The following is a 17,479-nucleotide window of genomic DNA, read 5'->3' as shown; positions in this document are numbered from 1 at the left end:
TAAAATGCTCACAATGGCAGTGCTAACATGCTGATGTTCTATCTAGTTTTGAGGATCAGCATGTTAACATTTGGTAATCGGCATTAACACAGAATAATAAATTAAACTGACCTGATGATGGTGCTTGATTGAAAGTCAGGGATATCATGAACAACACTGGAATGTATCCTGTGGGCAACAAATCAAATCCTAATCCATTCAGCAGTTGTTGACACATTTCAGTCAAAACCATACATGTTAGCAAATGTACAAACCTCCATGGCAGACCATCCAATGTTAGTTGAGATATTTCAGTCTGCATAAAACTGGCGGACTGACCAACACTGTTTTTCATGGAGCCATAAAATCTTGAAATGCTTGATGTTGAATAAATGGATAAATGGAAAGAGACAGTAAAACAGAAAGGTGACTAAGAATGAGAAAGAAACTGAATCAGTGAGGCTGCAAAAAACTGTTCAACTTTTTTGACCCAGCCTGGAAACTAAATCATTTAATTGATTGCTAAATAGATAAACAGAGAAAAAAATAGCCAATCATCTCTCCTAATCAGCTCTGAGACTCCAGAGGGACCAAACCAGTTACACACAGTGTAAGAAGTGACTCCAGCCTGCATGTCTCACCAGACACTCTCTGCTGCCAGAAGTGTATCTTTTTATCTGGGTTTATAGGGTAAGTCAGGCCAGTCTCCATAGGCAAAGAAACTTTCACTATCAAAAAGATGTCTGACTATTTCATTGTCTGTCTGTCTGTCTGTCTGTCTGTCTGTCTGTCTGTCTGTGCATCAAGATATCCATATCAGTTATCAAGCAACACAAGTGAGCAAAGAGTAGAACTTTAGATATTTGAAGGGTTCAAAGCAACACAAGTTGGGACAGGGTCATGTTTGCCACTCTGTTGCATCACCTCTTCTTTTAACAACAGTGAAATGTTTTACCATTCTTGCTTAATGTAGATTTTCAGCTGCTCAGCATTTCAGGGTAAGTTTCAAACATTTTTAATAGGTGACAAGTCGGGACTGCAGGCAGGCCAGTGTGCTTTTGTGCAGAATGGTTTGGGGCTTGGCATTGTATTGCTGAAATAAGCAAGGCCACTCCTGAAAAAGATGTCTTCTTGTCAGCATATGTTGTTCTAAAAGCCCATCGTTCCATGCAGTGATGCACCCCCATAATAATGAGACATCCTGGACTTTCATTCTAATTGGTTCCCTACAATTTGACATCTATAGTGACCTGTTTAGAAAACAATAACTGGAGAGGTGAAGTAGAACTAAGAATTAATTAATCCAATTCCTGAATTCATTCATTCATTTATTCTACAAGTACAGCTCGATTGAGGAAGAGACCCATCCTGTTTGTCAATGATAGCAGCAAAATTGCACATTGAGTACCTTTTCTAGGCTGTTACTCCAAGGGACTAACCAGAACTCCAATTTAGGCCTTGACATGTAGGTCAACGTATAGATTGAACTGCCTTTAGTTGGTTACAGTAGTTAGGTAAGCATGTATGTAAGCATGAAGTATAGTTTGTAGAGAATTTAATACATTCAGTCACATGGAAACATGGTAAAGGTTTGGAAAGATAATGATTGCAGTTAGTAAAAAGGCAAGATTTCATTTCAGGCCTGTAACGGTTATGAGGGGAACAGTATATCCTGCATTGGCACTGAGCTTTGGCATTGGATGGAAATAGTGAGTTGTGGAACATGTAATTCTCAGGACACTGGGCTGAGACATACAGGCAGGTGGTGGCGTTTACACATTTTTATTTTCTGTTTCTCGTCCACCTCCCGCCCAGAGCTGGAACAGCCAATCTGCTTTCTTAAAGGTACAGTGTGTCAAGATTTAGGGGGTACCTTTTGCAGAATATAGCAGAAATGGAATATAATATTCGTAACTATGGTTTCATTTGTGTATAATTACGTGAATCTTGTGGTCCACACCACGCATTGTTGAGATTTAGTAAGTGTGTCCAAAAGTTCATCTGAAAACCTCTGCACCCTCTGTTCTTTTTATGGTAATTCAATCCTAGTCGGATCTTCTCTGGTTAGGAGGATAGTTGTCAGACCAGAACAGAAGACACACGTTGACCCACTCAGACCCTCGTTGTAAACCTATATCACTGTGTCAGTAACGGGTAATGCTGAAGGTCAGCACTGCCTGGAGGAAAACACATGGTCAGAAAGTATTAACTTCTGCAGTGGTTGGTTGGTGTGTCAACGAACAATATTCCGGTGTGTGTGTGTGCGTGTACACGTATGCACTAGAGGACAGTGTAATATTGTTTTGGAGCCTTGTGGTTGGGACGGAGCTAACACCTGAATGAACCTGTCACTGCAGACACATTGCTTTTTCAGCTCCAGTGATTACACTGCACCCAAACACACTCAACATTTTCTGGGTGGTTCTTTGTACACTTGTGTGTGTGTGTGTGTGTGTGTGTGAGAGAGAGAGAGAGAGTGTGTGAGTGAGAGAGAAAGCGAGAGGAGTGTGTTGCTCATGCATTGCTTGTGTGTATGTGTCTGTGAGTGAGAGAGACAGGAACAGAGAGCGAGAGTGACAGAGCATTGTGTCTCTGTGTGTATGTGTCTAAACCTCTGCTGTGTTTTAGAATTCTCCCTGGGAAATATAAAATAGGGCTACTGCTACTGTGTCCTTCGAGGTTTAACAACAAGTGGTAAAATGGATACACACATAAGGCACAGTGGGCCACACCAAGAGTAAAATAAAATACACAGACAAAGTTTTCTCTTTCTTCTTTTTCTCTCTTTGTACTCACAGAAACTACTGTACTACTGTAACTACTGTACCAGGTCTGAATGTATGTTAATCCGAGTGAGCGTTATCTTCTGAAAAACAGTATCAAAACTTTATTTTGACAACATCAAATAATGCCAAATTCATGTCCTATAATTAAGTAAAAATTAGTTACATTAATGTCAACATCCACATCACAATTTTGATTTGAAGCTCGGACTTGGCATCCAATAATAAAGAAGTGCCTGATGTGTCAGCCAAAAGTCATTTATGGTAATTAAACCTAAATTTACTGAATATAGTGTTATGCTGCCAATCCACAGTATTTATTAAGTTAACATGACTAACTTTACAGTCCTCCTGTCTTGCATGACCACCCCACCACACAATATTCTTTGCCATCCATCCCATGTGATGTAAACACAGCTTGTACAGTATAATTACCGGACTTAGCACCTGCAGTATGATGTCTGTAAAATCCTACTCCTCAAAATACAAAACTTTGTTGGACCTATTGCCCCCCCCCCCACTCTTTTACTGTGACTTTGGCAATAAGAAATCGCAGCTTGCCACTCTTTAGCCATTAATGGATGAAATGAAGTCAAGACTTGCTAAAGAGGAGCCAGACATGGGCTTGTCCATGGAACTTTATGACCTTGTATGATTGTCCCAAATGAAATCTGCACATCAACCAAACTTATATTACTTTTTGAGTCATGCCTCCTCTGGAAACAGAGAAGGGGGTGGCCCAGAGCCTTAAGAAAAAAAAAGAACGTGACACAAAACAATGCCTGATGCCCCCGTCATGCAAATATAACTCCTCATTTTTTACAGTCATAAAGCTACATGTCCTGTGTTGTGTTGTCCTGTATTAGCTTGGCTTGGCAAGTCAGTCACCCATTTTAGTTTCTTTCTAGCTTGTTACACGAGCTGCTGTGTCTTTCATCTTCATTCAGATTGAAAAAGCAGATGTGCCCGATAAAAGTCTTTTCCCTTCTTTTCGGGTTACAGCCTCAAAATGTCTGTGTCTGTACCTGCAGGAACACGAAAAGCAAAGCAACCTTTGGGTTTAAAGAAGGGAATGACTATAATATAATGTCAGCTTGGGTTTAGTAAGAAACAGAGCAAGGCAGACAGATGGGCAGAGACAGATGAAAGAAAAGCAAGCATGATGGAGGGATCTGGAAGAGGTCAAGGGGAGCTGACACCCATCAGTTTTCTTTCCTTAATATATGTGTGTAACACATCACTCACCCCATCTCCCTAGACACACACACAGCAGAGATCACAGATCCTCAGCAATTGGCTTTGTCATGACCTTTAACCTACATCTGTGTGTGTGTGTGTGTGTGTGCATTCATGCCTGTAACACAGAGCTATAAAATATTGCTTCGAAAATCAATTTACAGCTGCTTGCCTCCTTTCTTTCTAATTAATGTTTCACTAGCTGCTGGACATACGGGGTGTGTGGGTGTTAGAGTGTCAGTGACAAAGAAATACAGACATACCGGTGTAGAGATTTTTTTTTTTCAGTTGCTAAACTGTATCTAAATTATTTTCAGAGCACCTTTCTTGTTGCTGTGTAACAGTCGACTGTGGTGTTTGTTGAGTGTTTATCTCGAAAATTCCACCCAGGAGACCTCTTGTGTTACACTTGCTGTGAACTGTAAGTGAGTATATTTCACTGCTATCTTGACCGAGGAATATGTGCTGTCACATTTCAGATAGTGTTTTTTATTTAAGAACTGCTGCATTTTTTTCTTTTCTTTTTCCCTGTGTGCAACAGCCTAAAGCACCTCAAACATTTTGCTGCAATGTGTGGACATTTTATTTTTTGACTCTAATCATTAATTCATTCATTCACTCATTCTGTATCTGACCACAGTCCTCTCTACTGGGGCTTGACTTCCACATTCAGCCTCGAGTCAGCTCAGGTCTTGAAGAAGGAGGTGCAAAGAATTTCTGTAGGGATAAATGATACAACTGAATGTGATTCACAGTGTCAGCTGATAGAATTGGACGCAATGGCAGTCTACAAAGTTGTGAGGGCATGATGTGCAGAAATCCAAGTTGTCAAAATGACAGACAAATTTCTGTATAGCAATCAGAAAAGAGAGATAGAAGATTTTCCCTAAAAGTTGCAGTAGTTTTCCAAGTAGGAAGTTTGAACTGAATTTGAAAGCTTATCTGGATGTTTCACTAACAGACTTATGATCATGGCTGATCTTTATAAAAAAAAAAAAATGAAAATGATGTTACCTTCTGATGAAGCTGTTTCCCCATTTTCAGTCACTATGTTAATGTTACACTATTCACACAGTGATGATATTAGTGATGTAGAAAAAAATGTTAAGTTTTATTATTTCACCAGCCGGACGGGGAAAACTTCAGTACCTGGCACACACACGTTGACCGAGAGCATCCATTAACCACACATGACTTTTCTTCTATCTGGCTTGCTGCTCATGCCACAGACAGCTTACAACACCACCTCTGAGCATATATACTGTGTATTTATATATAAGAAAACTTTATTACAGGCACCAGACTAAGCTAAGATAACTGTCCGCTTTTATTATTGAAAAGTAGACATGAGTCTGAATCCAAAGCATCTCAAGCAATACTACTGGTTTGTGGAGACGCACAAACATAAAATTTTGACACACTAACCAACAGAGACACATAAAGACACTTCCAGAGGCCTTTGGAGAAGGCATAAGTGGTTGCTAGCCATTAAGCTGTAAAATGTGTCATTATTTTTGTATTGAATGGTTTGACTCCCTGTTTCTCTCCCACACACTTACACAAACTCACACACATTCACACACATATGTACACGTGGATAGTGTGTCAGTTCACCTTCTTTGCAGTCCTCAAGGCAGAAGCACTCATTGTTATCACTTCCCTCACCATCCTCTTCATCATCCAGCTCATTGTCATCATAATAACATTTTCAGAAGTAGCAGTAGATGCTTAGTGTGGATGTAATGAACAACTTACTTTTTTTTGTTTTGTTCCGGAGATTGTGATGAAAGCACAAAGATACTTAGAGGTTGTTTTGAAATGGCTTACAGAGAAGTTGCAGGCCACATACTCTGTCTATTGCTTTTCTCTTTGTCTATTAATGTGTCATGCTCTTTTACTACATTTTTATGTAGAAAGGATTTTATATTTATGTTTTTCATTGTTACTCAAATACACTGGACTTGTATCACATTTATTTTTGTTACTGACAGTGTCTGTGATAGATTATTGTTCTGTCATCAGTAAGTGGACATTGCTGGGACCTAAAAGTGGTATTCTTTGATCATCTCGGGCATTACTTCTGTATTTTGTGCACTGCATGTCCCGTACATAATTTGTCCTAAATGTGGCAGGCACTGTGCCATCGCCCTCCTCAGATTTTCCTCAGTTTGATTTTCATACTGGGCATCAGTCAGAGTGGTTATCAGTACTCTACACTAGCTACTTCAAGCATATATCATTGCTGCTGCACATTGCTTTTTGTATGTCAGAGGGTGTTTTTGCAGGAACGAGCTACAGAAATGTGGGTTTCAAAACAAAGAATGTAGATTTCCATACCCTGAGTGGTAAAACATATTTTTCCTTTTCTTTCCTGTCACTATAGATTGGAAAGCCCATCATATGAGGTGATGCAGCTGGACTTTGAGGTGGATAACGTAATCAACCTGGTGCCGACCCAGACTCTGCACTGGAATGTCGAGTACCGTGCTGGCATGCAGACAACTTCCCGGCAAACAGAAAAAGTCTCGCACCTCTACATCAGCAACACCGACATACAGGGAATCGTACCACTGGCTGAGGTAAGGGATGATTTGATAGATGAGCACAGAAATCTGTGAGCACACATACTGGCATAGCTGGCAGAACACGAAATAGACTTCCAAATTTTCCCTCCTCCTCCTAACCTTCTTGCTGACAACCCTAGCCCATCCCTTTCCTCCGGCTTGATCAAACCTGTAAAGGTCAGCTTGTTTACCCCCTCCTGTTGCTACAAGCCTCCTGGTCACAGACACGCAGCAGGTTTCACTCTCACAGGTTTCAAAATGACAAGCAGACTCACAAACATGGGCACACAGCGCTCATATAGACATGCATGCAAATTCACATACTGAGACCCTCAGTGTGTGTCCAAAAGCATACACAGAGACTCACATTAGCAATTGCAATTATCCAGGAAAATCACAGACACACCTACGTTTTATGCACAAACGCTTCCCCCTGTGTATGTGTCATGCTGGCAGGTGTTATTCCCGGTGAGACTCGAACACATTTGCCTCTTTAGGCCTTAAAAAGCTGCCTCCCCCTCATCCTTCTCAGTAGTTCAGTTCACAACTAAAGGAATAAAAACTAAAATTTTGTTACTTTTTGCATACTCGGGCAGATGGGAGGAAATAATGATGTGATAGCATCAAATTACTAATAACGACTCCTGCTAGAAAGTGATAGCTAGCATATGCTTTGCAAGGCATCCTCTTGTTATATTATACTCATAGCTTTATTCCATTTATAACAATTAAGACCAATGTGCAAATCTAAATGGAAAGGAAAGATTATGACAGAAAGTAAGATAAATAATCGAAACATGTGTTGTATCATTTTTTCAATATGAGATGTTTTGGTTATTTTTATTTTTTCATTTCATCAGCAAATCCACAAGCTATTTCAGTTGTATACATATAAAACTGAACACATCTTGAAAAGGTTATTTGCTATGACATACAAGTAAAATGAAATTAAACTTAAATTGTACGTCCATGCATTTGTACTTTGCTACATGCATTGTTCCCTTAAGGGGAAAAAAAAATAAGTTAAATTGTAAGCTAGCTGGAAAATAGAGCAAACCTTATATAAGAATTATGACTTTGAATTGCACTTACTTTTTATGAGACAGGGTCAGGTAAAGGGAAATGTTGTTCAAAAATCTGTAGCATTTCTAATCAGATAAAATACCACCATTACTTCATACATTCACAGATCAAAACAGACACATCCCAAAGCAGACACTGCTACTCTGGCCAAAGCAACCGAGACCCTCAGGCAAAAAAAAAAAAAAAGTGAGGAGAAGGATGCTTTTCAAAATACTCCCAGTTCCATTACCACTGAGGTAAAGCTAATCTGGCCTGATAGCCCTCCTTCAAACAGCAAAGCCCTAGTGAGAAAACCCAATTTTGTTCAGGGCTTTTGCAAACCCTGTCTTTTTCACACACTGGAAAAAGCCAGCTTGAAGCCATAATTTCAAATAGAAGTGCTGTTGGGATTTTGCTAGCTTTTTTTTTTTTTCTAAGAGGGCACAGTGTATGGAATTTAGGAATGAGTAATGCTACATTTCCTTCCCCAGTATTCTTTAGGACAGAAGTTTTTAAATGTGTTTTTCAGCTCATGGATATTAGTTGAATGTTCAAGCTATGTACGTATATACCGATGAGATCACTGATTTACGCACAACCCTTGAACTTTTGCTGTAATCATTTAAAATCTGTCTTTGTGTGCTTGTGTATCTTACATACACAATACATCAGAAGGCGTCTTCTTCTTCTTCTTCTTCTTCTTCTTCTTCTTCTTCTTCTTCTTCTTCTTCTTCTTCTTCTTCTTCTTCTTCTTCTTCTTCTTCTTCTTCTTCTTCTTCTTCTTCTTCTTCTTCTTCTTCTTCTTCTTCTTCTTCTTCTTATTATTATTATTATTATTATTATTATTATTATTATTGTACTTCCTTTATATTATCAGTATTATTGCAACTTAGATGATAGAGAAGGCAGCCTTGCTGTACATTATATAACATGTTGTTTTCGTTTGTTTTTTGCTCCATCTAAAAAGAAAATCAATCATCTTGTGTGGATTTGTTATAGAGATGGGCAGGAAGGAAAAGCCAACATGAGGTCTGGTTGGGCCACCACAGATGTCATTAACATCTTCAGTGTTCTTTAGTGTAGATTCTGCAAGTCTACTGGAGGGATGAACACAATTTTCCCCAAATAATATTCTCTTATTTGTATTTTGATGATGATGGTGGTGGAGAGTGCTGGTGATTCAGAAGGCCATGGCATGATTCACTGTTTTCATACTCATCAAACAGTTTGAACTCCTGCTTCCTGGTATGGAAGCAACTGCCTTTGACGTGTTGTCTTCACTTATTTATTAAGGATTATCATTTCATTTGTCAGCCGAGTTTATAAATAATATAAATATATCAAAGTGGCAGCTGTACTGCAGTGCAATCAGAACCCGATTATAAGCGTTATCATAATTATCATAACTACTGAATAAGTTGTCATCTGCATCAGTGATTCCTCAATCAGGATCCATAGACAGTCAGGGTCTTTGGAGCTTTCAGAATGTTTAGAACACACAAATATTGGATGTTATCATCAAAGAGTCTGTGTAATTTGTTCCCTGTGGTTAGGCATAGGCTAGTAAAAGTCTAACCTTAACTTTGGTTGATTTTCGGGGTGTGTTTTTCTTAAATATTGAGAAAGTGAAAACCATGTTTCATGTTATTATTGACATTTTCAAGAACAGTCTTCCCCTCACCATAACCAGGGGCTTTGAGTTGCCGAAACAAAATGTTAACGTTAATTATACTTACGTCGATATTGTATGGAAAATAAATGTTTCTGATACATTCTTTAAAAGCTTATTCTTATGAGAAAAAAAAAACATGTCTAGGAGATAGTTGCTTATGTTATTCTCTCTCTCCCAAGATTCAAAACAGATTTTTTTAAAAAATTATATCTCTAGTTTCACTGCATGCATTCTGTTTCACACACAAACAAATACACATATCTTTATGAACAGAACTACACACCTAGTTTCGCTTTCTCTTTTGCCCCTTTCCTTTGGGTAAAAGCATCAAAATGGCTGCTATTACAAGTCATTTGGTCTTCCTGATTTGTTTACCAGAACTGTTGACCAGGTCTTGATTGTTGGTTGGTTGGTTAAGGCATCTGTCACTGAAAGAGGTCTCTGTGACTGGTCACAGAGATGAAAGCTTCAGTATGCCCTGGTCTTTTAGAGGAGGGATGAAATTATTAGCTAGAATCTTCAAAGGGAGATGTAAAAGCTTCTACAAAGTCTTGCACCCTCTTACCTAAACAATTCCACATCTGAGGATTGGAACAAAACTGCAGTAAAACCATGTTACAAAATGTGAAATCTTTACAGCTGTTACATATTTAAACAGCCTAAAAATGAAGCATCATACATAATTGCATCAGGAGTACTCAGCACTGGCTTTTAAACATTATTTCTCTGTCTGATCTGTTTGGGTGATTCAACTCCACCTCAGCCATCATCTGCCATCTCCCAAATCAAAAGTCAGCTTATCAGCAGCACTGATGTGGTAATGCAGCGGGTTCTTAACAATGAAAACCAGAACACTGTCTGTCATTACCAAACCCTCTCTGACATTTTCCTCCTAATTCCGCATATCCATTAAGGTTCTGGTCTCTTGGCTGAGCGGGAAAGAAAGAGGCCCTCTTCAGGAAACGAGGGATTATTAGGAGTAATTTGTCTCCTGCGGGGGCTGAAAAATTGGTTTCATCTTTTAGAGAGGAGAGAAGAGGTGAGAAGAGGAGAGAGAGAGAGGGAGGGGGAGACAAAAAAAGAGCCAAAGAGAGATAGGAGCAGAAGTAGACTGACAGAAAGAGACAGATAGAAGTACGCTTTGGAAGAGGGGAACTCAGATTAAAGTTATTCATTTGTTGTCTGCGGTATGCATATTATTTTTGCTTCCTCTCATTTTAAGTCCGTGCCATTATTTAGCTGTTAGTCCATTCAGTGACACCTTTTCTGGTACACAATGTCTGCAAATAATCAAACACAAATCAGAAAACACAGAACTCACAGAAACATTACCGTTGTAATTGGCTACAATTTTTCACCCACAACCAGCAAAACAAAAATAAAAGGTATTGCTTTGTAGGAGATTTCCTGTGCTGTGTCATTCCTGTCACTTCCTCCTCAAATAAACCATCTATCACCTAATTCACAGAGCCTTAGCTGAATTGCAGCAAAGTGGGGATATTGGATTTATTGCCTAAGGAGAAGTGCAAACTGATCAGAGTAGTGAAAATGTGATTACCCACTCTCAAAAGTGGACTTGTAGTCATCCCTTGAATGGAAACCCACAGCTGCTGCAGCCAGTCACTGAACACAACTGAGCCTGGACCTGCTTTTCAAACATGTTGACTCAGTGAGAAATGTTCCTTTTGTTTAACCTCTCAGATTTGATTCTGAAATATAATTTCCTGGTGTAAAGCTTGATTTATTTTTAAGATGTGGCTAAAAGTGGCTGAAGTACACAACATAGATTACTTTTCCTGAGGCAGTAAATCCACCACTATTTGCCTTACACCATAATGTTAGTTCTTGATGCAGTTGTTTTGTCCCATCCTAATGATTATCCTCTTGGACAGTGTATACATTTTAATTTCAGATTGTATTCCCATTGGCTGGGGTGATCACACAGCCTGTCTAAAAAAGCCACAGATTGTCATCATTTCAATAAATGGGATGCAACAAAAAACTAATTGTTGATGGCCTTTGTATTTACATTTACACAGTAGTAGTAGCAGTAGTAGTCGTTGTACTAAAGAAATCAATTTGTATATTTCTAAGTTTTGCAGTGACATATACAGATATTTTTCTTTAAACACAGGTTATGTGACCAAGCATATATCAAAGGTAATGTAAACAATGTGAACAGTATGTACTGTACATTGAAGGCACATGGGTATTGATAGGTCATTGAATCCATGCTGCATCCTCACATAAGGGAAAATTCAGCAATTTACAGAAGCCAAAGTGTCAGCACCAAGGACAGCGTCACAGTGTAGCATCAAAATCCTACATGCACACAGAGTTTAGTGTATATGCATATAGTGTATATGAAAGTTTCTATCCTCTGGGTAGTTCAGTGCATAAAACTACCTGGTTCACAGGAGGCCTATATATGTGATGTAACTAATGAGAAAACATGAGAGAAAATAATGGACACAAATGGACAGAGAACAAAACAACGTGTTATTTGAGCCATCGTGAAAAGGAACAGAATGAAAGGGGAGGTCGGAAATGGACCTGCTATACTTTTCTTGCTCTTAGAGATATTTCAGCTGCAGATAATTTGGATCAGTAATAATGTTGTTTTACGTTCCCTACAAGCGCCATTACACACCTCTGCCTGGAATTAGGTTGTTTCAACCCCTCAGAGTGAGGCTGAGAGAGAAACAGACACTGGAAAATATTTTCTCCTCTCATGATTTGAATGCATTAAAATGCATGTTTAACATGTAAGCACCGATGCTTCTGGTAGACTGTTGTGTCCGTAACCCAAATAATTTTTTGATTGAAGTTTTGATTGACAAAGAAGAACGGATGTAACAAAATGGTTTCTTGACATGCCCCATCTATTTGTTATTTTGTATTTAGTTTTTATTGAAACAGTACCTGTGCCCTTAAACAATAATGATTTTATGTCTTATCCTGGTTGCATACATTTGTATGCATGTATAGAAAAGGTGAAGACTAAATGAAAAAGGAGAAGGTCCATTATTTCTTTTCCTTGTCATCTTCTTGTCTGTCCTGTCTTGGAATTAAATTTCAATAGCTCTCCTTGTTTCTTCCGTCTGTTTCTTTCACCAGCTTCGTTCACCTCTTTTCCCTTTCCCCTTCACTTAGGTTTTTCTGTGTAATTAATTATTAAATGCAACACTTGTTTATCTTTGTTACTTTAAAATGCCTGTAAGTTTCATTTTTCGGTGTACCTTGTGTGTAACCTCTTAGCAGCGCAGTTATGCTTAGTGGCTCCTTTGCCTCTTCTGATTGGTTGTCTCTAAAATGAAGTCAGTAAGTAGTGAGAGAAAACGGAATAGTCAATAATTTGTTGATGAAAGCAGACACACACAGAGAGAGTTTTCAAACTCGGTTATAGATTTACCATTTTCACGGTCTGTGTGTTTATTAGAAACAGCCTTTCTCCCTTTCTCCCCCTACCAGTTGTTTTATCGCTATGTCTCAAGCTATTGTTTTCTCAATTCCTGTGTGTGTGTGTGTGTGTGTGTGTGTGTGTCGGCAGTGCTCTAAATACCTGTGCTTGCTAATTTACACTGACGTTAAGCAAGCCACTGTGGAATCAATCTTACAAACACACTCTCCAGGCTTTCTCTGTTTGTGTGAACTCAAAGACTGCTTGGCAAAGTTGCCTGCACTTTTGTTTTGAAGAAAAACTTAACTTCCAGATTTTATTAACATTTTATTTTCAAGGGCACGATCAAATAATGATTATAAAAAAATACTATTCTCAGTTCATAGTTCCATAGTTTTCAAAGTAACGATTCAAATCACACAAGCTCAGAAAAAAACTTTCTTAGATATTTGAACTAATTTGACCCTGTTATTCTTGGCTGTTCACCTCAAATGCTGCTGTTTTATTCTCGGCTGTGTCTCTCCAGTTTCTAAAGAACTTAGCAAGTCTTCATCCTAGCTTTTTTTCACCCATGCACTCCTTACTTCTCTACGGTTACTCTATTTGCTTGTTACAAGCCTTCAACCACCCAATTAATCAACACATATGACATATTCTATGTATGTTAGTGTATATGTATTTGGGTCACTGAGAATGTCCTTGGCTCCAGGTTCATTTCCATACCAAGCGGCTCTGGCTTGGTCCAATCAGTCAACAAGAATAAGAGATAAAATAAGGTGGAGCAGGGTGAATAGAGAGATATAGATGTTTAAACCTAGAAAAAAAAAACAAGTTTGGAGGTAAGTTAGAAAATGATCAAGCCTATAGGGCTAGAGGAGGGCACTACTTTCACTTTCTAAATAATGTTAAAAAGAGGCAGTAGATGCATGAAAAGTCAATGAAACAAGCAAGAGAAAGGTACATTTGCCATTGGTGGTGTGCATTGAGAGAAAGACACATTTGCTCCTCTCTAAATGTTCGAGTTGCACAAGACATTCATCTAATATAATGCAGATGCAATCAGCTTCAAGCAAACCCCTGTCGCTTATTCTATATTTAACATTGCAAAATAAATCTTCATTGCTTTGTCGACATGCCGGTAATGTCTGAAAAAATGTCCAACTTCTGATTTGCAATGCAAAGGAAACACTTTTGATGCTGGTACACAGTTTCTGAACAAATTATACTGACTTTTAATATCACCAATCCTAACTACTTTTCTTAATAACGAATGATGTAATATGTTTTTTTTCACTCTCAGGATACTATCTCACCAAATACAGCTTAAATGAGGCATGAATAATCAAGCACCACCATGGGTGATGTATGCTAGTTTTTAATGCAACCAAACATTGATTTCACTTTTAGAGAGAAATTAGAAACTAAAAAGAGGAATTGCAGTTTGAAATGAAAACCCACATAAAACCCACTGAAATCTAAGAAGGGACAAGGGAACTCCTGCTAGAGAGTGAGGAGAGATGAACTAAGACAAATGGAGGGAGACAAAAAGCTCTCTTATTTTCTGACGAAGATCCGCTGACTTGACTTGCTATTTTTATGAACCAAATCTGAAACTGAGAACAGCATCCTTCATGCTTAGTCACATTTAATCCCACCCGGGAGCTACTTAGTTCAACCACAACGTCCTCATGGGTCACTAAAGCAGCTGTCCTGGAGCAGAGAGTGCTGTTAAGTGTCAAGTATACATCAGCAGCAGTCCAACAGAGAGGAGAATCTTGCCATCAGAGTAGTTAAAACTGGCAATCCCTAAATATTTTAAGGTTTAGGTCAACCGTCACATGTGGATTCAGATAATATCATTCGATGCAAATACACTAAACTTTCCTTCGCATGAAATTAGCCTTAAGTACAAGTACAAGAAGTCAGCGGGAAACCCAACAGACACACTAATGAGGTGACACAAAGAGAGAATGAGGAGAGAGAAAAGAATTGACTAGTTCGAAATGGGCAAGATGAGGGGGGTGGGAAAAGAGGGTAGGAAGACAAAGAAAGAGGGAAGAATTTAAATTGATGGACATAGGCAGGGAAGAGAATAGACAGAAAAAGGAGGGAGGGGTTTGACTAATTGATAAAAGTGAAAAGGGGAGACGGGGAGAAAGAAGGACGGAGGCATAAAGACAGGGCAAAGAAAGAGGAAGCACGAGGGGGAGGAAATTAGACAAGCTAAAATGGTAGAAGTGGGGACAGAGGGGGAGGAGAGGGTGAGAGCGCTATAGAGGGAGAAAGATGGAGAGAAAGAGGAGGGCCCAGTGGAGGTGCAGAGCACCATGTAATAGTCCCTTGGAAGTCTGGGGTAGCACAGAGAAAGAGAGAAAGGGTGAGAGACATAGGGCAAGAAAAATGGAGAGAGAGGAGACGAGAGCAGGGCAGTTCTAATGCAATTAGGGGTCTGGAAATTGAAAGTACAATTCTCCCTGGGATCTTTGCAAGAGTGGTGTGTGTGTGTGTGTGTGTGTGTGTGTGTGTGTGTGTGTGTGTGTGTGTGTGTGTGTGTAGTCGGATGGGCTGTTAGCTTTCATATCTTCCAAATGTCTTCATCCCTCCTCCCTCCTGTACTATCTCTTCGTCTCTCTCTCTCCCTCTCTCAATTTAACTTCTCAAAATTATTCTCCTTTTACAGTCCGCTCCCTCCATTTAATTTCTCATTCTTTCCCTCCCTCCCCCGCTCTGCTCCCTTCCCTCCCTGACTCCATCCATCCATCCTTTCCTGTCCCTCTGCCCATTTCCTCCCCATCTCTCTCCATCTCTCTCTCTCTCTCTCTGCATTTTTGTGTTTCATAAATTTGTGAAGAGGAAAGCTAAATGTCAGCTGCTTTTTACATTTACATTTTGTATTTTTAACATTTAGCTGATACTCTTATCCATTTCGACTCATCATAAGAGCCACAGTAGTACAAATTCAATTTTTCGGATGACCAAAAACCGAAGAAGCCGAGTTATATATGCAGGGATTAGAGTAACAGAGTAATAATACAAAATGATAAAAGACAATACTCTTTAGTTTATTAATTTTAAAGCATTCAGAAATACAGTCTGTATTCAATTTAAGAGTTTAATTAGTGCATACCTAAAGAAACAAATATAATTAGTTAAATGTAATATGACACTTAGCTTTTAAAATCAATTAAATCATTTTATTTAAAAAGTATACAATATTTCATTATCATATAGTCACATATTTGTATTCACTGCTTGACATTTACATAGGTATATGGTAAATTAGTGCATTTATGTTCGAGAAAACACAATCAAGCATCTGAAATTACTATGTGCCTAATCATAAAACTGTCTCACAAACACACAAATATAAATAAGGACTCATATTTATTAAAATGCATATCCGTGACAGTACGGTAGGTGTTCACTTTTTCCACCTATACTTTCCCTGATAATTGGTGTTTCAGGAAAGGCATAAAACAACACAAGTCTCTCTGGCTAATTACTTGCTCTAATTAGCTGTGCACATAATTACCACAGGCAAATCTAAACGCTGTCCCTAAGAAGACTTATCCTTTTGGCCCCATTAGCACCTGCACGGGTATACAGTAGGTATTGTGAGGAAGCGTTTGCCCATAGATTCAACCTTTGCTTCCCATGCTGCGCAATGGGACAGGTGAGAAGTAGGTTAGGCGTGAGCTAATTGCCCCAGCAACAAGGTGATTGACTCCCAGCTACCTCCACAGGCTCGTTAGCAGCCACAATTAGTGTTGTGACAGGCAGGCAAGTGGGACAGTGAGACTTTGGCCACAGAGGTGAAGAGGTTTAGTCTCTCAGGAGAGTCAGTGAAAATCTCTCCAATATGACTAACAGACATAATATTTTAACATCGTATACTTTTAGCAGATGTTCATACATCAGTTGAATATGGGTCGAAGATGGGTCGGCCTAGAATTTGTTAAGGAGATGGTCTTTCTGTTACTTGATAACTGCTATAAAGAGATAATCACAGACAGAAATAGACAGAAAGACGTATAGAAAGAATAGAATAGAATAGAATAAAATAGAAATGATATGCATGGCACAAAGAGGCAACAACAACAAAAAACAACAAAGAAATGGTAACAAAAGCCGATTTGAGTTGCAATAAAAGTTTCTACTTTGTAACTCGGAAAGACAGATACCTCAGTGCTCAACATAAAACGTGATAAAATGAACAGAGATGCATTTTCTGTTGTCCATATATATTTGTATTTGTATCCATTCACATCCATCCACAGTTGCACAGCAATATAACAGTGCATGTTTATTCATTTTGCCCTCATCTTCTGCCTCCTGAACATGGGTGGCCAACAGCCTTCTTCATATCTCACTACAGGTCTATTTCACATTGTATTCACTAGGTTACAATCAAATCTAAAAAAAATCGGTTTAAATCTGCCCGGTGATTATATCCTGCACACATATTCTTTTTCACCATGTGTGACATTATGGAAGCTAAAGTCATTTCGCTGTCACTTTGAGGCACAGAGATGGATAGCAGTGGTTGTTTTCAGCGGTCATTACATGATCATTCATAGAGTGGGTGTGAGGAAGGTTACCCGAGCATAGATGCTCTTTTTGAATTGCATCATGCCTAATATTAACACAGCTACATACATTTATGTTTAGGGGGTAACTGACACCTACAATCAAAGTCTCACAGTGTTGTCAAGTTGTCAAATGGACATGTTCCATCGTGCAGTGTGTGGTTGAATTTGTCACACCAGAATCAATAGTACCCTTA

The 17,479-nt window shown here is 38.9% G+C and overlaps 1 protein-coding gene across 1 annotated transcript in view; it reads left to right on the top strand.

The window, feature by feature from the left end:
* The window catches only part of si:dkey-215k6.1 (transmembrane protein 132C), a 224,004-nt gene that overhangs the window by 154,888 nt on the left and 51,637 nt on the right, over positions 1-17,479 (top strand). The window contains exon 5 of the mRNA XM_019263743.2: positions 6,382-6,577. Coding sequence (XP_019119288.2) covers positions 6,382-6,577 — 196 coding nt within the window. The remainder of the gene's footprint in view (positions 1-6,381; positions 6,578-17,479) is intronic.

This window comes from Larimichthys crocea, chromosome III (assembly GCF_000972845.2).
Source record: "Larimichthys crocea isolate SSNF chromosome III, L_crocea_2.0, whole genome shotgun sequence".
Classification (NCBI taxonomy): domain Eukaryota; kingdom Metazoa; phylum Chordata; class Actinopteri; family Sciaenidae; genus Larimichthys; species Larimichthys crocea.
Note: the sequence above shows the minus strand (reverse complement) of the source record. Positions and strands in the feature narration are given on the sequence as shown.